The sequence below is a fragment of the Eptesicus fuscus genome, chromosome 1, assembly GCF_027574615.1.
Source record: "Eptesicus fuscus isolate TK198812 chromosome 1, DD_ASM_mEF_20220401, whole genome shotgun sequence".
NCBI classification, from domain to species: Eukaryota; Metazoa; Chordata; class Mammalia; order Chiroptera; family Vespertilionidae; genus Eptesicus; species Eptesicus fuscus.
Window position 1 is genome coordinate 119744225 of NC_072473.1, and position 24679 is coordinate 119768903.

Here is a 24679-nt window from a genome sequence, read left to right on the forward strand (position 1 = left end):
TCAGCTATTATACAAGACCCAGCTGCATCTCTGTCTTTTAAAAATGTAATATTCAAAAAATTATTACCTAGATATGGGAGTTTATGGAGAGGATGGAAATGTGATCCCAAGGAAGAGGGATAGGTGATGGAAGAAGAAACAGAGTGACTATTATGCAAATAAACTTTAAAAGCATGGAATCAACAGGTTCTGGGATTTTAAAAAAGCACTAGAAGAGCAAGAGTGCAGAAATAAAGCCATGGCCTTGAGTTTTCTCATGGTCTTAGGCTCTACAGCAGTGGTTCTCAACCTGTGGGTCGTGACCCACAGGTTGAGAACCGCTAGCAGGGTTGCCTAAGACCACCAGAAAACACAGATATTTACATGACGATTCATTAACAGTAGCAAAATTACAGTTATGAAGTAGCAACGAAAATAATTTTATGGTTGGGGGTCACCACAACATGAGGAACTGTATTAAAGGGTCGCGGCATTAGAAAGATTGAGAACCACTGGCCTAGACCAATGTCATGAAACTTTTCATATACACACCTCCTACTAGGGATTGAGCCTGTATCCTGGGCATGTGCCCTGATTGGGAATCAAACCAGCAACCTTTCAGTGCATGGGAAGATGCCCAACCAAGTGAGTCACACCAGATAGGGCTCCTCTATATTTTCTTCCAGTTTTAGAGTTTTGGATATTATGTTTATGTCTTTAATGCATTTTGAGTGGGTTTTTAGGTATGGTGTAAGACAAGGGTCCAATTTCATTCTTTTGCACATGCAGATATTCAGTTTTCCCATATCATTCATTGAAGAAACTATCCTTTCCTCATTTTGTGTTCTTGGCATCCTTGTCGAAGATCAGTTGACTGTACTAGTATATGCAAAGGATTACTTCTGGGCTCTTTATTCTGTTCCATTCATCTATATGTTTGTTTTCATGCCAGTACTACACTGGTTTTAATTACTATAGCTTTGAAATATATTTTGAATTCAGGAAGTGTGGTGCCACCAGCTTTGTTCTTCTTTTTTCAAAACTGCTTTGGCTATTCTAAATCTTTTATAGTTCCATATAAACTTTAGGATTTATTTCTACTTTTGTAAAAAAAAGGAGGGTTTGATAAGGATTGCATTGAATTTGTAAATCCTAGGCAATAATTTCCTAGATCTGACACCAAAAGCACAAGCAACAAAAGCAAAAAATAGACACATGGGACTACATCAAACTAAAAACCTTTGTATAGCAACAAACAAACAAAAAACAAAACAAAAACAAAACCACACAACAAAACAATCAACAGAGTGAAAATACAGCTTATAGAATGAGAGAGAATATTTGCAAATCATACCAGGTATATCTGATAAGAGGTTAATATCCAAAATATATATGGAACTCCTACAACTCAATAGCAAAAAACCCAAATGGGTTTGTTCTAAATGGCCAAAGGACTTGAATAGATATTTCATAAAAGAAGATATACAAATGCCCAGCAGGTATATGAAAAGGTGCTCAATATCACTAATCCTCAGGGAAATGCAAATCCCCACCACAGTGAGACATTACCTTACCTTTAGGATGGCTATTATAAAAAAATATAAGCACTAGTGAGGATGTGGAGAAATCGAGACTGTTGTACACTGTAGATAGAAATTTGAAATAGTGCTGATATTGTGAAAAATAATATGGAATTTCCTCAAATCAAAATAAAATTGGGCAATTCCATTTGTGGATATATATTCAAAATAGTTGAAAGCAAAATCTCAAAGAGATATCTGTACTTTCAAGTTCATTGCAGCATTATTTACAGAAGCCAGGATGTAGAAACAACCTACATATCCATTGATATAAATGGATAAACAAAATGTGGTGTGTACGTATAATGGAACATTAATTAGCCTTGACAAAGGAAAGATTCTGCCATATGTGACAACATGGATGAACCTGGAGGACATCATGCTAAGTGATATAAGCCAGTGTCAGAAGGACAAATATTGCATGACCCCACTTATATGAGATATCTAAAAGAGTCAAACAGAGAAAACAGAGTAGAATAGTGGCTGTGTATGGAGGGGGGGGGGAGTTGATGTTCAAGGGTATAAAATTATACAAGATAAATAAGTTTTAGAGATCTGCTGTATAACACTGCCTACAGTTAACAATACTATATGTGCACTTACATTTTCTTATGAGGATAAATTTCATGTTAAGTTTACTGATTTCAATAAAAAAAAAAAAACTAAGGTAAGTTAAAGGATCAGAAAAACAAAAACAAAAGAAAAACCAACCATAATGTGCAGGAGAAAAACCTAAACTGGTTTAGAATCTCCAGAAAGGCATCTTTGGATAGTGGATGGAGCATTGCATTGGGAGTCAGGAGATAGCCAAGGACTTGCTGTGTGGCCTTAGGTAAGTCACTTCCCCTCTCTGGGACTTTATTTTCTTATCTGTAAAATGATGATTTAGACTAGCTTTCTTTAACACACTCAATGTGTGTGTTTGGGGAAATGCATACTTTAAAGGTTTGCTATTGTTGTCATTATCATTATTGTCATTATTATTACTACTCAAATGCTAAATTTCTGGAGTTTGCATTCCTTAGCCTCTATTAGTATCTTGATTTGGCCATTTTATAAATTTGAACATCTTAGTGTGTGCCTTAGCCACTGGACTTGGCCAACTAGCAAGAGCCTGGTGCTACCCCCCTCCCTTGGGTTCAGTTCAGTGTCCATAGTGTAGGTCCACAAAGCTGCCTGACACTAGCAAAATTTTAAATTCTGGAATTGTGCAAATTGCTAATTAAGCTTGTAAACATTCTCCACTTCACTTCCCTAATATATTTTGGTCATGGAACTCTTCCCATTGTTACTCCTGAGGTCTGCGCCTGGTGCTAAATTACATTTAGGCAGCCCTGTTGTCTGTGCATCAGGCTGGCCACACCCCTTCAGTGCCTTACTGTTTGCTTGCAATATGCCTTCTGAGGTTCTGATCACTCTCAGAGAACACAAGGCTTGGCATTTGCCAAAACTTGTTCCTTTCTCATTTATCAAAGAGCAGAATAGCAGAGCAGATGGTTGTGTGTGGGGGTGGGGTGAGGGAGTTGATAATAAGAGGCAAATAGGATTAGTTATATTTTCTTAAAAGGCCTATTGACATTACTTTTGTATGATGTACAAATGACTAAGACCATGATGGGTTGGATGGTATATGATTCTCTCTCCCACAGCTGCCTTCTCTCTATCTCGCCACCACCTGCCCCATCCAGAACAGTGTTACATGGAAGTAGTTGCTTAAAAGGGATTTTTTAATAGTAATTCTCAGTGGGCCAGATCTTACAGTTATGGTAAGGTTGCCAGATTTAGCAAATAAAAAATCAGGAAGCCCAGTAAATTTGAATTTCAGATATACAACAAATAATGGTTACTGTTAGAATATCTGATGCAATATTTGGTACATACTTATATCAAAAAATCTGAAAATCATAATTAACTGGACATTTTATCTAGCTACTCTAAATTAGGCAGAATAGATGGTCACTTAGGTAGCATAAGTATTTGAGACCTGAGTATATTTACCCAACTAGAGGCCTGGTGCAAAAAATTTGTGCACAGAGGGGGGTGTCCCTCAGCCCGGCCTGCACCCTCTCCAATCTGAAACCCCTCAGGGGATGTCCGACTGCCGGTTTAGTCCCTCTCACAATCCAGGACTGCTGGCTCCTAACCGCTCGCCTGGCTGCCTGCCTGATTGCCCCTAACCGCTTCTGCCTGCCAGCCTGATTGCCCCTAACTGCTCCCCTGCTGGCCTGATTGACACCAACTGCTCCCCTGCCAGCCCGATCGCCCCCAACTGCCCTCCCCTGCCAGCTTGATAGCCCCCAACTGCCCTCTCCTGCAGGTCTGGTTTCCCCCAACTGCCCTCCCCTGCTGGCCCCATCACCGCCAACTGCCTTCCCTGCCAGCCCAATCACCCCCAACTGCCCTCCCCTGCGGGCCTGATCACCCCCAACTGCCCTCCCCTGCCAGCTTGATCGCCCAACTGCCCTCTCCTGCAGGTCTGGTTGCCCCCACTGCCCTCCCCCTCTGGCCCCATCACCGCCAACTGCCCTCCCTGCCAGCCCAATCACCCCCAACTGCCCTCCCCTGCGGGCCTGATCACCCCCAACTGCCCTCCCCTGCCAGCTTGATCGCCCAACTGCCCTCTCCTGCAGGTCTGATTGCCCCCACTGCCCTCCCCCTCTGGCCCCATCACCGCCAACTGCCCTCCCTGCCAGCCCAATCACCCCCAACTGCCCTCCCCTGCTGGCCTGATTGTCCACAACTGCCCTCCCCTGCCAGCCATCTTGTGGTGGTCATCTGTAGCAGCCATCTTGTGGCAGCCATCTTGTGATGATGTGAGGGCATCACATGAGGGTGTGAGGGCCACCTAGGCTTTTATTAGTATAGATGATATTAACCTCAGTGGCCTGGCTCAGTGCTTGAAATCCTTGCCATGTAGGCATACCTTGTTTTATTGCACTACACTTTATTGCACTTCACAGATATTGTGTTTTTTACAAATTGAAGGCAAGACCATCCACCAGCAAAAATATTACAACTTGCTTTACTGCCGTGGTCTGGAAGTGAACCCACAATATCTCTGAGTTATGCCTGTACCCTGTGTCCTTGAGTTAAGGCATTAGAAGCTTCCATATGTATGATCCAGGAGAAGTTGTATTGAGCCATTAACCAGTATTAATTCCCTAGCCCAAATTAGTTTCTATGGGTAAATTCGCTGATCATCTCATGAAGTTTTCATAAAATAATACAAAAAAACAGGTGAATTTAATTTAGGAGACAGGAAGATGGGAAAGGCTGAGAGCCAAGGTGGTACCCAAGAATGAACACCACAATGGAGAACCCAGAGTTAACCTCAAATACAAAAAGTTACCTATATGATAGGATTGAATAGATGTTGGGTACAGTCACGGGCATCCAAAATACTTCCCCCATCTACAGTCACAATGCTTGATAGGTCACCACTAATTTTCCCTTTGGGTTACCATTGCTTTCTCTTCTGGCATCCTACCAGAAGAGAGGCAGCCTTGTGTAAGGAAGTGATTCCATATCTAAGAGTCCGACTTGAGTTCAAGTTCTAACTGCAACTAACTATCAATGTGACAGGTTGGTCAAGCAAAATGTGTCTTCCCTTTTATGTTTTCACCTCTAGGACTGTAAAAATGATTCTTGCCTTAGAAGTCTTGCAGGATGGTGAGGAATGAATGAAGCAATATATGAAAAAATGCTTTGAAAATACGTACTGACAAAATACTTTAGCAGTATTAAAATGCATGTCTTCTTGGGAAGGGTAGCATAGTCCCGGTTACATGGTATATTACATAACTATCCTTCCTGAGGGGAAGAGATGGACCCATAGGGAGGCTAGGGATATCAATGATGGTAGCTGCTATGGGGATAGTGTAGTGAAGAGGAAAGACCTAGGCAAAGCAAGCTGTGACTGCCTCCCCACTACCCACAAATAAATTTCCAGATCTAGCATTTTGCCAACGACTGACCCTATGGCATGAGTTCAGAACAGGAAGGCAGGACTGGAGGGAGGAGGTAGGGAAGACTCACTTGAAATACTGTGGATGGTATTCACCAGCTCTCAAGGAAGAGCTCCAAGTTTAGGGGGACAGGTGGCCAGCGGAGGTTTTGAATCTACCAGAGGAAATTATCTTCCCTCTGTGTGCCCAGGATAAGATCTCAGAGCCAGGGAATGTTTGTAAATGGGCTCTCTCATTTAAATAAATCCCACTTAAATATTTATCAGATCATGAATATGCATGTTTCTCTCTCAGTGCTGGAAAGAGAACAGGCATGTAATTTTTAGATGGCACATAAATAATGTGAGGGGTGGGAAGGATCTTTGTTTTGTGTTGACTGTGTATTTACAGCATCTCAAGAGGTCTTGAAATAATGAACTGATTTTCCCCTTTCCCAGTCTCAGTGTGCACATGGAGTTTCACCTTTCCTGTTTTTAGGGTGTTTTGCACTCATTTGTATCCTCACAGAAGGATTTCTAAAAGCAAGGATGGTCATTTCAATTATTACTGAGTTAGTTAGTCATAGCAACCCACATGTTATCCTCTCATTAACTGGCTATCCCCAGGTTAGATTGAGGCAGGTGGGGGCAGGGAGCAGAGCTAGTCCTGCAACCCCCAATTCAGATGCTAAAAGGTGAAGGCCTGGCAGGCACTTTTTAAAAAAGTAAATGTTTATTCATGCTTCCATGTCTCTGGATCTGTTTTTTTTTTAATCAAACAATAAATATATATTTTTAAAAAATTATGCTAAATGAAATAAGCCAGTTAGAAAAAGACAAATATCATATGATCTCACTTATATGTGGAATCTAATGAACAAAATAAACTGACAGAAAAATAGATCCAGAGGCATGGAAGCATGCAACAGACTGAGGAATCTCAGAGGGAAGGAGGGGGGGGGCGGGAAGAGATTAACCAAAGAACTTATAAGCATATATGCATAACCCATGGACACAGACAATAGGGTGGTAAAAGCTTGGGGAGCGGGTGGGAGCTTGGAGATGGGGTTTAATGGGGGGGGGAGGGGACATCTGTAAAACTTTCAACAACAAAGATAATAATAACAAAAAAAGCAAATGTCACTGAGGTGTGTAACCATTGTCCTCCCCAGCTGTGAAAACTTTGACTTGGCTCTAGGCATCCAGCAGAATTCTAGGGAAAAGGAAACTGGACAATTTTGATAAGGGGAGGTTGGAACATGAGCAAGAAAAGGAGTACAGACTGATTATGTCTACTTCACCCTTCTATTTGGCTGATAACCTGTTGTGACTGAAGACCAGGATGTGAGCATGTGAAAGATGTTCCCCCTATTCCTGACCTGAGTTCTCTTTTCTGGATTCTGTGTCCCTAACTGTCCTTCCGCAGCTGTATAGTCATGGCTTTGGGATTAGACATGCTTTGCCTACTTTCTATACTTCTCTCCACTATCAGTACGAGGAATTGAAAGAGAACTGACATCTTGCTGCCCTAAAACATCTTTAAAAATAACACCCTTTTCTTGTTAATAAGAGTGTTGAAAGTTTCTGTCAGTGTGTAGTAGAAAGAACACTTTACTTTAAGTTAACAAACAGGACATCTATTACTAGCTCCATTACTTACTAGGAGTGTGACATTAAGCAAATCACTTAACCTTTCCATGCCTCTACTTCCTCATCTGCAAAATGAGGCTCATGACAGTCCCTCCGTTGTAAATTGTTGTGAAGATTAAAGGAGATGATGCATTTAAAAGGTATAGTGCAGAGCCTAGTACTTAGTGAGTGCTCAGTCAAGGGAGGATATTAGTCTGATAAACTGATTACTCATTAACCTCCAGAATTTCCCCCAAAGCTGAAGTCTTTCATTGTCAGTAAGAAAATAATATCTTGAGGTAAAATCATGTGGCAGTCTGGTGGAATGGAAAGGAAAGATTTTTGGAATGTTAGGAAACTTGGGTTTTAATCCTGGTTTTGATATGTATTAGCTATGTGACCTTGGACAAGTCACTTCCCCTTTCTGGTAATATAGATTTTTTTCATCTGTAAATCAGCAATGATACACCAGCCTAACCCTTCTCATTGGGTGGGAATGATGATAAAAGACATAGAAAAAGTGCTTGGACGTATACAATGGTAGGTTTTCATTTGAACAATAGTAATTATAATATTGTTATAATGATGTTAATTATAATTTGTTCAAATGAAAACCTACCATTTCAGTGGTTTCCAGATAAGCTACATTTTTTAGCTCTCTGACATTTGAAGTGAGATCATGAAAGCAAATAGTTTATGGAAATATTTCTCTAATTTTGAGTTGAAACATTCAGAGAGCAAAAAGGATGGGGGCTAGGAACAGGAATCAGATCCACAGTTTTCTAAGTAGCTTATTAGCAGCTGTAAGGAATTATGGGGTCAGTGAGAAGGTTGCCTTTGCCTCCTATTTTTGTCTTTCTATCCCTTCTTCTAAGGTGCCTTATTAAACTGAAGGAGGAAGCAGTACTTATAGATACAGTGATAAGACATCCAGGATTTTCTGGGGCAGTCCAAATTTCATGTATCTTCTTTTCTGATAGGGTGATTAGTGAAGTTAGTAACTAAAGAGGTTTCATGTTGATAATTTTGTAAAATTTTAACCATTACTGTAAGTAATAATAGCTACCGTTTATTGGATACATTTTTGCTTATCAAATACTATGCTAAGTCCTTCTACCATATCTCATTTAGTGTTTGTTATAGTCCAATTAGGTAAATATTTTAACCATTGCCATTTTACAGATGCTCAGAGAGGTTTTTGCCCAAGGTCACACACAACTGATTATTTGTAGAGCTGACATTGAAGTCCTCAGGCCTGCCTTAGTAAAACCAGAAAGAAAAGAGAACACATTGTCAGATCATGTGTCCTGTTTTCATGTTCAGAATGTACAGCCACTGTACCATAGAATCTTGAACATCTGTTTGATGAGGACATCCCTTAAGATAAAGTGATGAGGAAGCTGGAGTTTGGGGGATGTTAACTCCAGAGATTTGAAGACCATCAGTGAGGGTAATAATCATATCTTATCTGTTCATATTTTAAGGCTATGAAAAGAATCCTTCCTGAAAACTCACAAAATGGCCAAAGATTCTCCCAAGTTTCTCAACTGTTGTCACATTGAAAATGTATACATGTACACATTGCTTTTTTTCCCCATAATCCTTGTAGTGGGTGGTGCACACACATGACTAGGTCCATCCACTCCTATGGCAACAAATCAGGAATGAAGATAATCATTAATAAACATCATAAGCCTGGTAATTTTTGGTAAAGAGATTTGATGTGAGGCTTTATATTGCTTGAGAAATTCAAAAGATTTGCATAAACTATAAAATTTCCAGATTCCAACAAACTACGGAAGTATTACACAGAAGCATTCAAAGTTTGGTGAAGGGAGAGACTGGAAGGGAACTTGCAACTAGAGACATGGTCACTCCCTCCTCTTTCCCAGTATTTGTCAACATAAGCCAAACCAATGTAAGACCATAAACTGAGCTTTGCTTCATGATTCTAGGATTCAATATGCATACTATAAATCCAAGAGAGCCTAAAATGTATTAGAGAAGACATATGCTCCACTTTCTGTCAGCTTATTAAAAATAAAAATATAGAGAGATTTTTGGTGGAGCTACTGGCTTCAGGTTTTTCCAAAGAGGTTGTCTGTCCAGCTTAAGTTGCCCTTAGGCATTTCTATCTGCTTATGAATGAAAAGAATGCCATTTTCTGTTTTATATTTTTCTAGAACATGTGCCCAGTAAAACAACAAATTGCATTGGTCCAGCTTTTCTAATCATTCCCTTCCCTTCAGCAATGGGTTTAGTTTAGCTTCAGTAGTATATGGGATTGATGGAGGCCTACCTATGAAGTTAGGATTATGTAAAGCAAATGAACCCCCTCCTTCATCACCAGTATTGCGATTCCAAAGCAAGACTTCCTTTCTTTGGCCTGAGGCTTTCTGCAATTGCCTAAAATGCAAAAATGTCTGAATGAGGTTGTGCATCAACAACCATTTCTATATCCATGTAATGTATATGAGTTTCCCAACTCATTTCCCAGGAACAGATTCCGATTCTGATAGAGGAGAACCAAAATTAGCACATTGAGGAGATGAGCAGGCTGACCCCAAGGTACAGAAGAGACCAAATACGGCAGCTAAAGATCTTCATTCTGTGTCTCAGTCATCACCCCTTTTCTGTGACCCTAGTATGAGCATAATAATGGCTAACACTTAAAGAATGCTAACTAGGTACCAAGAACTGTTCTAGTTGCCTTTCACATCTGCACATAATCTTATGAATTAGATACAATTATTATCTCATTTTAAGGGTAAGAAAACAGACATGCATCCCAGAGGTATGGCCCAGGGAATATATTATAGGGGCCACTGGTTTGATTAGCATTTGTGATGTATTTCCACTTAACACGGGTTGGTTGTTACTTGTTGACTTGCTAATTGATGTGAGAAATGTATAGAACTGGCTGGATCCTCTGGGTGGGTGAGTACATGAGGAATGTGGAAAGGTACATAAACTCTTTCAATTCTTTTGGGTAGTCTTACAGAAAGCGCTGTGCCTCTGTGGGCTTATGGGATGAGCCTGTCTTCTTGCATCTTAACCACCTATCTGCAGAGTAGTTCTTTTAGCTTTAGGCAATTGCTCAGTCATACTCAGCATTTGAATTTAGCTTATGTCATTCTTCTTTATTCCCATGAGATAGGGTGCAAAGTATATTACTGCCATTATGTAGATAAAACAATTAAAACAGTAGAAAAGGCTTAATAAGATAATCTGTGACTAGCCTTTAAATTATTGCAATCCAACATTTTAAGTAAAATTACACATCAGGAGACTCACCAACTTGACAAAATATGGGGCTAACCCATTTTTCAGAACATAGAATTTTCTAGCTTGACATGTCTGAAATATTTTTTGTTGTTGTTACTCTCCAGCACTGTGCTAGGTGGCTAAAATTGGTGGGACAAAATAATCATTTAGATAAGCCTTAGTCCCTACTCATGAAAGTTACCACCTTATTGATGAGCCATTATTGGAAAGAGTAAAAATATAGAAGAAAATAGCTAGTTTTAGTAAATAATATTGTACTGCTTCATGTCATACTGTGACAAATGGAAACCAATTATTCTTTCTCCAGGATTTTCAGGATAAATACACCACCAAGAGCTTCCCAGGAGAGAAAGAGACCTAACTAATCTTTAGAAAACTTTGAATGCTTCTGTGTAATACTTCCGTACTTTGTTGGAATCTGGAAATTTTATAGTTTATGCAATTCTTTTGAATTTCTCAAGCAATATAAAGCCTCACATCAAATCTCTTTACCAAAAATTACCAGGCTTATGATGTTTATTAATTATTATCTTCATTCCTGATTTGTGTATGTCAGTCATTATGGTTTCAGAAACAAGGGTGGTCATTATAAGATCAGCAAATTTTATTCAGGGTCCCTCTCTTTTCTTCTGTGTTCCCCTTACCCATTTCTATTTCTCCGTACAACTATTATGTATCCTACTTCTGCTAGTCCCTCAAAAGAGGCACTATTTCATGCCTGCAGAAATGCTCTTTCAATTGTCTGTACCTGGCTTATTTCATCTGGTACAAATAACTGAGAACTGATTACAACAGCTCTCATGTCACTTTTCATTCTTGTCACATTGCCTACACAGACATTTTGAAATAATTTGCATTATTTACTTTTTTCACTAAGAGCTGTGGAAATTAATATCATACTGTGCTTGTCTTTAGATAATTCATGTGGCTTTCTAAATACCACTGGTTTTTATGAAATAGTGTAGTATTTGCACCTTAGCTTTTGAGGTTCCTCAAATGTTAGTTTTCCTTCGAAGTTGGTTGGACCAGGAAAGTGATATCTTTCACAAAGAGGTTGGGTCATAGAAAGACTGAAAATCTAATGTATAGGAGGTAGGTGAGCATCTAATGTATGATCTGGGGACACAATCTACTCAAATCTATCTCCTTCATCAGCACCTCAAGGCCTTTGAATCTCCCATTTTGTTTTAGTTAAGATTGTCATTTACTCATTCCTTTGTTCAGTTTACGAATAGTTATAATCTAGGCACTTGTATTATACCCAGCACTTAGATAACCATAATACTAAAGTATGATCAGTTCTATACTAGAGGCATATACTAAGTACTATTAGGACGTAGGACAGGCACTGGAGGACACCTAGGCCTGGGGAAGTGAATATTTGAATAGAGTTTTGAAGGATATATCATTTACCAGATGGCGAATGTGTGTGTGTTTGTGAGGAGGGTGAAGTGAAATGAGGGGCCTGAGTATAAGAAAGTTATAACAAAGGTATGTGCAAAGGTATGGAGAAAATCCTATCTAATAAAAGAGCAATATGCAAATTAACCATCACTCTGCTACACACAAGCCACACCAACCAGCCAATCAGGAGCGAGTATGCAAATTAACCCAACCAAGATGGCTGCGGCCATGGAGCGAGCAGAGGCTTGGGTTTCCCTGGTAATGGAGGAAGCCAAGCTTTTCGCACACCCTGGCAGGCCTAGGCCTCCACTCAAGGCTACAAAGTTTCAATTATAGAAGATAAATAAATCCCAGATACCAGGGCCTCCACTTGGGTCGCCGGGGTGTGTGGCTGGCCTGCAAACCACCACAGAACCCTCACCCAGGCCGCCCCACGCCCCAAGGGAACCCCTACCCTGATCTGGGACACCCTTCAGGGCAAACCAGCTGGCCCCCACCCGTGCACCAGGCCTCTATCCTATCTAATAAAAGAGTAATATGCAAACTGACCATCACTCCAATACATAAGATGGCTGCCCCCATGTGGTCAAAGATGGCTTCCCCCATGTGGACACAAGATGGCCACCACAAGATGGCCAGCAGGGGAGGGCAGTTATGAGGGACCAAGCCTGCAAGGGAGGGCAGTTGTGGGTGATCAGGCCAGCAGGAGAGGGCAGTTGGGAGGGACTAGGCCTGCAAGGGAGGGCAGTTGGGGGCGATCAAACCTGCAGGGGAGGGCAGTTAGGGGTGACCAGGCTGGCAGAGAAGGGAAGTTGGGAGTGACTGGGCCTGCAGGGAAGGGCAGTTGGGGGGGACCCAGGCCTGCAGGGGGGGGCAGTTAGGGGTGACCAGGCCTGTAGGGGAGGGCAGTTAGGGGCAAACAGGCTGGCAGGGGAGCAGTTAGGCATCAATCAGGCTGGCAGGGGAGTGGTTAGGGGGTGATCAGGCTGGAAGGCAGAAGTGGTTAGGGGCAATCAGGAAGGCAGGCAGGTGAGAAGTTGGGAGCCAGCAGTCCTGGATTGTGAGAGGGATGTCTGACTGCCCGTTTAGGCCCGATCCTCAAGGGTCCCAGATTGGAGAGGGTTCAGGCTGGGCTGAGGGACACACACCCCAGTGCACAAATTTCGTGCATTGGGCCTCTAGTAAATAAATAAAACTCAGTACATGTGACATATTGAAAGTTGTGTAGTTCCATATGGTGAGAGTATAGAACACTAGTGAGTGAGGGATGGGAGGAGACAAGTCTAGGAAAACAGGTGGGAGTTTAGTTGGCTCATATATGACCTTCTGTGCCATGCTAAGAAGCTAGGGCATGATCTTAGGATTAATGGGGCACCACTGAAAGCTTTTAGGTAAGTGAGTGACATGATGGGAAGATTGTTGTCTGATGCCAATGGAGGGGGTGAGGGTTAAGATCAGGGAGATTGGTTAGGAGGATGGTGCAGGAGGTGATGGCAGACTGAATTTGAGTCAGTGGTGGTAGAAATGTAGAATAGGGTTCTTGGTGTTGAGATGTGAAAAATCTGAGGAACAGAAAGGCTTTGTGACTTGCCCAGGATCACACAGCTACTTAGTGGCAGAGCTGGGCATGAAACTGAGGTTATGGTTTTATGATGCTTTTTCTTCAACTTCCTTAACTGGGCCAATCACTTCTCAGAATAGAGTGTTCTTGGTGTGTGGTTGGAGGCTCTGATTATATGAAAAGAGAAAGAATATTCCTCAAGAACTTTCTTCCATTTCTCAGCATTCTTATCCACATCCTAGATGCATAGTAGACTCCTGAGATTATTTTAAAAATTTTGAAGCATGGAACACCAGTACTCTGTGTGGCTATTTGCCCATAAGAAGGCTAATATGCCCCCTATGCAATTTGTGTTAATCTCAGGTTAGAGAAATCTCCAAACATCTCTTTCCCTTAATAACTCACTATGGGTCTGTCATCCATGAATTCATCTAAGCCTTTATTTGGGGGGAGGGAGAAGCTGTTTATATTTTCAGTCTAATCTGCCACTTAGTGTAATGAGTTCCATATGTTTCCTTCATTTTCTACCTGCTGTGAGAAGTCGGGCTTCCTTTATTTGTCCTAACCTCACCTCTATGGGCTATATGCTAGTAACAAACACACTCACATACACATACATTTTGACTTAGGAGGGAAAATGACCCCATTATTAATTGTTATCTTTGTTCACAAGCATATTAAAAATTCAAATAAAAGTAAGCTGAAGTAATGCAATTAAAAATGAACACAGTGGCAGCTAATTACCCCAAGGAGAAGGATATAAATCTTTGACAAAACGGATGGAGGCCTGTGATGCAGGAGTCGGTGGAAATATATGAGAGACCTGCTATCGCATCAGTGCCTGGCACTGCCTGCCTGTGGTGCAGTTAAAGCACTCTCTAAAAGTTCAGTGTGGCCCAGTGAACATAACCTGCCAGCCTCCTCGCCTGACATGATCTTAATTAGCCTCGGTTCTACTGCCTAGAAAGCCCGCTGAGGCAGTTAGCACCAGAGAATTAATCAGATCGTTTGTGGAGTCGACAAAGCAGGACAGCAGCCGACACTGGCAACTTATTGATTGGAAATGATCCAGGAAGACTGGGAGTGATGTAGTCCATATTTGTGCCCCTTCTTTTCACCTGAATGAAGATGCTCCACAGAGACTAGTGGGAGGGGGAGGGTGGAGCTGAGTTAGCTGTGCTCCACCTTAACCTCTGCCCCTCTCTCCTCCCAGTCATATTCCGTCTTCCTTCTGGTCAATATACATTTCTGCTAAGGCATCATGTGTAGCCATACTGATGCCAAACAATATATTCTACTGCAAGAGAGAGAGAGCACTGTTGATTTTGTTGCAAATTGCACTTTTGCTACAAGATTAGTTGGGAAAATGGAATTTTGCCAGTATTTCCCTCCCTCCCTTTGTTTACTGCCTATTTTCAACAGCTCTGTAATTGCTTTCCACTTAGTAAAAGGAACATTGTTTCTTTTTTGGTTTTTCTTTTAATTATGTTTCTTGCCTTGAGGTCTGACGTTGGTGATGGGAATGCCATGTTGTTTTGGTTCTAGGTACCAACTTGGCCTTAGCAGTCAAGACAAGATTATTACTAGGGGAGGCAGTTGGGTGGTAGGCTCAGAAAATGTGTGACTTCTTCCACGTAGCCTTCGCTGATAATTCCAGCATGCCTAGTGTGAACTCTCTATTATTTGGAACCCCATGGTACCTCAAATCTGTACTACACAATCTAGCTGTTGTCTTATGCCTTTTTTGTACTTACCTTTTCTTCATGTACATTAATCACATTCTCTCTCTGACAATAATGTAAATTCATATAAACTAAAGATTCTACCTCCTAATGAACATAGCTCTTATCACCAATCTAGGCACAGTAAGAGACACTCAATAACAGCCAGATTGGTTCACTGATGATCTCTTGAGGAGTTTCTGCAGCCACTAGTCCTTTGACTCTGCTACCACCTTGTCACTATTGATATTTTGGCCCAGATAAATCTTTGATAGGGAGGGGGCTACTGTCCTGTGCACCATAGGATATTTTGTAGCATTCCTGGCTTTTGTACACTATTAAAATATCTCCAGACATAGCCACATGTCCCCAGTAAGGGGGGGTGGAAATCACCTACCTTACCAATTAATAAAAACTGTTTTATATTGATAATAAAAATTATTAAGCACTTTATTGTGTTCAGCTGGTGCTAAAGACATTACATGCATCCTTTTGTCTCACTTCCACAACGCTGCTCTGACTTTAATTATTGTATAAAGGGGCTCCAGGGAACAAATCTCAAAGTCATAGTTGTAGGTCCACATCACAATATGTCCCTTTCCTGAGGAACATTTAGAAGAGCCTTCTCAAGGACCTCTTAGGCTCAACCCTGAATTTATAGAATATATCAGCTAACCCTTATTGGTGCAAGGACTACTCATTCATTGAAAACTAGATATCCAGCTTAGTGAGGGTTAATTCCTCAAGGAGCTCTGATGAAAAGTAATGAAAGGTTAGAGCAAAATTAACCCTGCCAGCTGTCATCATTTTTTCAGAGATATGAATACCATTTCAAACAGCTAAAACATAGGTGGAGCGGGGGGGGGGGGACAGAGAGCTATTTATTTTGCTCATTTGATGACATTTTAGCCCAGGAAGCAGAATTTCTAGCTAGCCCACTGAAGTGTCATTCCTACCTTACAATCAGACCAGCTGTCTTGCAAACAATGTCATTGGTCACAAGAGGGACATGGCAAAGAAAGGTGCACAAATGAATGCAAATTTGTCCTTCTATGGGGAAGGGTGACAACTCAAAGCACATCTCCTGCCTGTGACACCATCTCTGAATATGAAGGACAACCCAAGAAAGAAAATTTGACATTTTAGCTTGGTGTTTCTCTGGAGAGGAATGTATCTCTCTGGCTGTAAAGTCAGTTCAACCTCAAATTCACTGCCACCAAGGAGTTAACAATACCTTAAAATTAGTCATGTCATTTGATGAAGAAATGTTCTACTTATAGAAAATACCTTTATGGGAAAACTGCCTTTCTGAGTCTGAGCTGGATATATTACAGTAAACAGAATCTAATCACAGTGAAGCCTTTTTCAGCTTTGCATGACAGCTGTAAAATATGACAGTATTTATTAATAGTTGCTGCAGTCTAATCTGCAGCATTGGAGAGCTACAGCAAAATATGTTAAGCAACTGAGAGAACAATTTCCACAGTAACTAATATTCAGCTTTTGAAAGGGTAGTTTAATGTCTTGCAATTCCCCCCTCCCCTCCTACTGATGATCCAAACCCAGGAACAAGCTACAAAGCTAATAACCTTTGTGGAAAGGAAGTGTTTAAATTATAATTTATTTCAAGAGCTGACAACAAATTGCTTGGCATTCTTTCTTTATGCCCCAAAGCAGTCAAGGATGTGCAAATTGAAGTATTAAAAAATATGACAGCTTTAATATTTTCATTTTCAATGAAATTCTCATTACAGACATATGTATAGTCTTTTATTCACAATCCAGTCCAAATAGTCATTCACTATTATTATTGTGTAGGCTTTCATGATGCTCTCATAGTTGAACACTCATCACAATAGATTAGGCAGGCTGCAGAAACTACCAAATGTCTCGGGTACTGTCAACCCTTATTATTGCTGCTCAAACAGGAAAATTTAGTATCTGTCCCTCACAGGTTAATGCACTCTCTGGGCCTTCCTAATTTATTCAGATGTAAAAAGTAGTTTGAATTTTAATAAAAACATAGCTTCACTTTTCCCAGAAGGCAGATGGACATGGCTAGAAGTGGAGACATCTGTTACCTTTGCACATCCTTTAACCAGTTCTTAAAGTGAACTAGAAAAAAAAATCCACTGATAGTCTTTTTGTTTTTTTTCACAGCAAGGTACCCAATACTTTTCCTTATAAGTCGCTGCCATGTAACCACTGGCCTCTTCTTGCTTTCTACTTCTTCAACTAAAATAGCCCCTTAGCGATGAGGACCTGCAGGTTCACATCTTTCTATGCTCTGGAAACTGTCTCTGCTCCAGAGAGGAATCTATGAGTTCCCTTCACCTTGGAGTCAGGTCCCCACCATAGCACTCCATGAGGGTGCACCATGAGCAAACCAACCTGTCTGGCTGCATTTGCTATTTATGCTAGTCATCTGCCCCTTAACCTGGAGTTTTGACCTGCTGCCTATCTGGATCCCTAGACTCTGGGACCACAAGCTCTTGTGTTCATTTGTGGATATCAGGGTTTAAGAAGTAAATTGACAACTGCAGTGCATCCACAGGAAGACAACTAGGATAGTGAGGGTCCAGGTACTAGGTCCTTTGGAGAATGGCTGAAGGAAAGACTAAGGGATGAAGTAATGACAGTTTTCAAATGTTAAAAGTGTGGGAGGCAGCACATCAGCACAGTGAACAGCATGCATAGACTGTGAAATGTGGCAAACCTGGGTTGAAATTCTGGTTTGTTACTTTGGCATACTAAGCTGTGTGACCCTATGAGCCATCATTTAACCTTTTTATGCCTTGGTTTTCTCAGTTATGAAGATGGAGGGATGCCATGAGGATTAAATGGGATAATCCATAAACTCAGGACCTAGTGTGTAATAAGTGCTTAAGAAGTGGCAGCTGCTTTTATCTAAGTTGATAAAATGGTGACAATGATAGGGATTTATTTGTGCCACTGATTGGTATTGGGAAGCTTGTGTGTGTGTGTGTGTGTGTGTGTGTGTGTGTGTGTGTGTGTGTAGAAAGGGAGAGGGAAGGAGGGTGAGAGAAAGAGAGAGACAGAGACACAGAGAGAGATTCTGTATTTTATTTTGGCAAGTACAACTGAATTAAGGAACGAAGCGATGTTATGTAAGTAGGTGGTAAATGGCAACATGCAGGAAGGTGTGAGGAACTGAAGCTCTGCTTGTCTCTCAGTAGAGTTAAAGTCCAGCCAATCTGAAAACATTAACAGTCTTCTAAGGAAAGGCCCCGTTGTCTTTGTCTTAAGGAACCTATTACACCATGTGGGATCTTCCAACATTTTTCCACCTCCCTATCTATCTGGCAACACTTTAATCTTTTCACAAGGTGCCTACCTCAAAGAATGAAAATGTCATTGATGGATGGGGAAACAGTTGAGTTAAAATTTATTTTTTTCCAGGCCTCTGAGATAAATTACTGTTCCAGCATCAGGATTGTTAACTCTTCAAAGGTAGGACCTAATTCTGCTTCTCTCAACACTGCCTAGTTAGCACTAGGAGATGCCCAATACATTGCTTGTTGACTGACAGACTACTTGTTGGCACTGCCCATTTTCCTGCCACAACCTTCTAGAGCAAATAGAATGGTCTGTTAGAAGGCTGTTGACTTTCAGAGAGTTACTTGGGAACTAAGTAAGGAGTTTCAGGTTGAGAATGGGAAACAGCAGGAGTTTATTGAACACTGGCAAGAAGGTGGGGAGTAGTTGCCTCAAAGGGCACTTAGAGCTATTATCTCATTATCTAATCTGAGAGCCACAGCCTGGGATAGATTCTTTAATCTCTGTGGGCTGTGCCCATTGAAGCCAAAGAGAGTTGTCAGGTGCATGAGAGAGTCTGGCTGCAGTTCTCAAGTATCTTGCTGTTCTGGGGGAAATGTTAGCACCACAGAGAACTAGGTCACTTGCACCCAAAAGATAGGTCTAATAGAAAACTGGAAGAGGTGACCACCTCCCTAGCATGGCTTTAGGACTTTCTATATAGGAAGGTATGTAAGCAAGGGACATCCAAACCGGATTTATGGTGCCTACAATCCCAGAATTAGAAGGCCCACATTAGATTAGGGTTTTATTTCACAGAAGGCCTTTAGCTGAAATGAAATTCTTCCCTGGATGCACTAACACATCAAGAAACTAATAGCCATAAAGAAATTAAAATGAATAACTTGGTAAGCTGAACTGTTGTCACTAGCAGAGAAAGACAATCAGTGGAATAAAAATGTAGGGCAGGAAAGTTTTTATAGAGGTGTGAAGGCAAGATGGGTCAGAGATGTTGAGACGAGCAAATCCAGGCAGGGCAGGTGTCAACAAGTGTCAATAAAAATAAGGGCTGTCAATAAAGAAGAGAGGGTACAGAGGGGGCAGAGATCACACTTAGTCCACCTCATAGTTTTTCCAAGAACTAACTTTTCATGTGATAGCACAAAGAGTATAATTTTGAACTTTGTATTAATGAACCAAGGTAGTAACTTAAGTAACTAAGCAAAGTTATGACCTGTAAATACAAATCAGACTTTTCTCTGCAGATGGAAATCATAGTGTAACGAACAAAACCTTGAAGTCCACTCAATGTTTTATAATTTCAGAGGTTATATTACCTTGATTGTGCTATAAATCTTTTAAATAACCTCAAATGTTTAACCCATTCCTCAGCTCCTCACTCATCTCTGCCCTTATATAGTAGAGTTACATCATTTGTATATTTAGCTTATTTGAATGTAATTATAGGTGCTCCCTTCTGTCTTCCTCTGTCTCCCATTTCTTTCTTAAGTAATTCAAAATATTTTAAAATTAAATTTTGTTGTTATAATTTCTCCCCATAATTTTTATTACTAAAGCAATATATGATCATTGTAGAAAACGAGAATATACAGAATAGACACTTTATTGAGTATTTTAAAGAACTGTATTACATTATTTGATTTATAAACTGAATTCTCTTCTTTTCCTTCTTACTTCCCTCTCTCCATCCCTCCCTTCCCTTCTTTGATTTTCTGTCTCTTTCTTTAAGCCCAACATTGAAAAAAAAGACATGGCTTATTCAATAATGGAGTTGGGAAAACACAAGTATGTATCCACATCTGTGCTATGTACCAGGTTGGGCACAAAGCATAAATTTAAGGATGAACCAATTATTATCATGCTGGAGAGAAGGGCTTGGGAAGGTATTAGCAGACCCAATGAAATAATAATGGAAAGCAGTTATGTTAAGTGCCAAGTGAATGACATGGACAAAAGGGTTCTGTGGGTGTTTAGAAGCGGGCAAGATCTCTGCTCCTCAAAACGGCTCTCCTCCTGCCTAGTCACCTCAGTAAATAGCATCACCATCTAACCCAGTCTCTCAAGCCAAAGCTTAATAGTCATCCATGAATCCTTTCTCTCTCTCACATCCCACAGTCAATCTGTCCCCAAGTTCTGCCAATTTTGGCTTCAAAATGTATTTCAGTTTCATTCACTTTTCTCTATCTCTAGCCTAGTCTAAGCTGCCATCATTTTTTCACCTAGATGACCACAATGACCTTTTAGTTGGTTTTCCTTCCTTCACTCTTACACCACACTCCATTCTCTATAGAACTTAAATGAGATATGACTCCTCTGCTCAGAATCCTATAAATTCCATATTCCTTACCATGGCTCCCACCCATACTCCATGGCTATGATCAGGCTCCTCTATACCTCTACAGTCTCATCTCAGGCCATTCACAACCTCATCACTACACTTTAGCCATACCTGTCTTCTTTTACTTCCTCAAAAGTGCCAAGCTTTTTCCTCCTATAGGGCCTTTGTACTTGCTAATTTTACTCCTTGAATCTCTTTCCCTCTATTTCTCACATGGTTGACTTCTTCTAATCCTTTAATTCTCAGTTTAATTGTTTCTTCTCAATGAAACCATCACTAAGGTCCTGTCTATTACTGTTTCTTTGTTTCCTTCATAGCACTTTATCTAAGTGTGTGATTATTTTGTTGGCTTGTATGTTTTTTATCTCCTTCATTAGAATATAAACTTAATAATAGCAGGAACAATATCTATCGTGTTCATCATTGTAACCTTAGCACCTACTGAGTGAATGAATGAATCACTAGGCTGAAGTGGTCAGGAAAGGCCACCTTGGGGAGAAAGAGCTTGAAGTGGAATTTGAAAAATGTAAGTATAGGCAGAATTTTCATAATCAAGATTAAGGAAAGAATTTAAGATAGTAGTAAAAGTGAAGTTGTAAGGCAAACATGGTTCTGGCACATTTGGGCAACAGTAAAAAATGAAAGGTGCCTTAAGTGGAAGGTTAGATAACATAGGAACAACAGGTTTGTTACTTGTTTGAGGTATAATTATGATGAGTCTTAAATAATATACTATTTTTTTTCTTTCAATGTGGGCAATAGAAGACATTGAAAATTTTGGAACAGGATTATGGTGTAGTATTTTAAGAAGGATTTCCAAAGGGGAAATTATTATAAAAGTTTATGGAAAGTATTTCTTAAACAGAACAGATTTGTCCCACTAGTTAAATGGCTATAGAAGAAAAAATATTAACACACATGAGTCAGAAAGGTTTCTTTTGACTCCAAGACCCTAGAATTGTCTAAAGTGTTTACTGAGATGATTTGAAAAAAGATGCAGGGATAAGAAGTATACATAGATGAACTTTTGCTTCCTTTTCTCTAATAGAGAGCTAATGAACCAAGAAGGGTAAAGGGAGATAAGGAGAAAATACACTAATTTCATCTCCTGCATTTGAATAAATGGGAGGTTACAGTATTAATAGAACTGATGTTTAGTTTCAAAAAAGTTTCAGGAGAGACACTGTCTGATTTACAAACTTTAGTTCTGAAAATTAGATTGTTATGGCTAGATTACAGTGGATACAGTTTATGGAAATAGGCTAACTCATCCATAGTGCTTGGAAGAAATAAAATGCATTACACTTTAGCAAATTGTGAAATAGAATGTTCAAACTCTTTTGGTACCCTAGTCAGGCAAGGCTCTGCAGAAATACACTACACTCTTTACTGATTCCACCCTTTGTTCACGCTCTTTTCCTAGTCTCAGAACCCCTTCCTCTCTTCTCTTGCCATCTTCAACTTACATATCCTTCAAGCTCCTCTAGCCAGCCTTCTCTGAAAACTACTTTCCTGGAGTGCTAGCTTTTCACAATTCTTACGGTAATCAGAGACTGTAGTATAGCACTCAATTTGGTACTATTCTGTGTTATTCATGAATTGTTTCATGAATGTTCTTTTCTGTCTACTCCTATTAGAACTATATTATGTAAACATCTATCACAAGATTGAATACACCATTGTGGGTTGATAACAGTTTGTAGAATTGGTTGAGTAGTGGATCATTTATAAGTTAGGATTAATAGCAAGATATAAAGTGTCACGTGTCTAATATACTATCTCAAAATAGTCATAGAATATTACATTACATTAAGAAAGAACACACCATTAGTGAGGAGACCAAGGCCAAGAGAGCTTCAATGAGTTGGTCAAGATCAGAGAGCTAGTTAGTGGCAAAGCTTGGACTGTAACCCTAGTCTCTGCTTCGGATTCATGAAATTTGGTAATTTCAGAGGCATGAACCACAGGCAAATACAGTTCTTACTAGTAGTATTTCCTGACAGGGTTTGATGGCACATCAAAATGAGTGAGGTGAAAAGTGCTCTGGGTTCCCCAAAACAAAATTGCCCTTCAAATTAAATTATCTAGAAGAATATCCTTTCCAGGGACCCCTAAGTCAGGCAGTCAGTCCTTCCATTTGCTCTTTCCTTCTCTGAGTCAGAAAACCTGGAGTCAGAGAGAACAATTCCCAGGCTATAATCAGGGATACAGGCAAACAAAGTAACATTGTCATTTGGAATCTCATGGTGATAGGATCTGCTGGTTTTACTGAGAAGCCCCTCAAAGATAACTGAGTTTTAGAGGAGTCTGTTTAGTTGAATTATATAGTAGTATACACCTAATTGTATACTACTTAAGATCAGATCCCTAATTTCTAAAACTGTTTCAATATAATATGTCCTCAATATTAAAAAAAAAAATTCCCACCCTAACCGGTTTGGCTCAGTGGATAGAGCGTCAGCCTGTGGACTGAAGGGTCTCAGGTTCGATTCCAGCCAAGGGCATGTACCTTGGTTGCGGGCACATCCCCAGTAGGGGGTGTGCAGGAGGCAGCTGATCCATGTTTCTCCCTCATTGATGTTTCTGACTCTCTATCCCTCCCCCTTCCTCCCTTCCTTTCTGTAATATATATATATATATATATATATATATATATATATATATATATATATATATTCCCAAAACCCAGATTAGCCAATATCCACTCATTATTTCCATCAAATCATTGTTGAGGCTCTATAACCTGAAGAACTAATATGATCTGCTGTAACAAGCCCTGGATGCAGGAAATATTGACACCAGTCTCAGTTCTGTGGTTAAGCTGTTGTGTGAAAGAGCACTTTTTCTCACACTTATCTGATTGTGAATAAGATAGAATTAATTTTAAAGAATTAAAGACATATAAAAAAAGGGAAAAAAAAAGCACTTTTTCTCTTTGGGCTCTAGTTTTCTCATCTATGAAATGGGGTTAATTATAGTCTTTGATAGGATTAATTATATATAACTTTCCAGGTCATGCCTCTATTTTAGACTAAGCTGCTTTAACTTAGTGCATTTTAGACCAGGAAAAAAAATTTTTTTGGGAGGCGGGGCTCTTTTTCAACAACAGTGACTCAACCAGGAGGGTATTCCTAACCCCTTTTCAGAGTCAGGGGTAGGAGGACATATATAGTTTGAAAATTAGATTCTAAAGTTACCATTGCTTCAAACTTTTGGCGTTAATGTTCAATTCATTTTGAATTTTAAATATAATTTTAAAAGAGTATTAGATTTTATTAAATGTAAAAGGGAACAAACATGAGTTGAGGAAGGTTAAACACCACTGTTAATATGAATATTAACAATATGAATATTCAAAGAGGAGAGCAGATGCCTCTTCTTACCTCTTTCTGTGTCATAGAGATACACAAACTTCTCCCACTTGTAGTGACCCAGAAGACTCAGAATAGCACCCTTCAAGGCTGGGCGCATCTGGATGACAAACTGCACATCTGCATCAGTGGGGAAGCTGGGCGTGACAAAAGATGTGTGCAGGGCCCCACAGAAGGAGGTCAGAGTGTTCATTGACATCTGGTCATAGAATCCAAAGATGGCATACACCCCTCTCGAGAACTGGGAGCAGACTGCAATGAGAAAAAGAGAAATTTCAATAGCACCATGGTCACTTGCTGCAACTTATAGGGTTGGAAATACAATGTACAGTTAGGTTTTGGCTCTAAATGACATGCCTCAAAAGAAAACCAAGATCTCTGAAATCTATAGAATCCCTTAAAAGCCCAGTTGCACAGCAGAAGAAGAGTAAGGAAGGGAAGAATTTATTTGATCCAGTTGAATATTCCCTCTCTCTTTCTCTCTTAAAGAGAGAAAAACATGGATCAGTTGCCTCCCTTATATGCCCCGATCAAACCTGTGCCCTGACTGGGAATCAAACCCACAACCCTT

At 40.2% G+C, this 24679-nt stretch overlaps 1 protein-coding gene across 2 annotated transcripts in view; it reads right to left on the reverse strand.

Annotated features, from left to right (window-relative positions):
* GRIA3 (glutamate ionotropic receptor AMPA type subunit 3) overlaps positions 1-24679 on the reverse strand; it is a 361210-nt gene that overhangs the window by 234611 nt on the left and 101920 nt on the right. For both annotated transcript variants that reach the window (XM_008156125.3, XM_008156126.3), the window contains exon 3: positions 24121-24360. In XM_008156125.3, coding sequence (XP_008154347.1) covers positions 24121-24360 — 240 coding nt within the window. The remainder of the gene's footprint in view (positions 1-24120; positions 24361-24679) is intronic.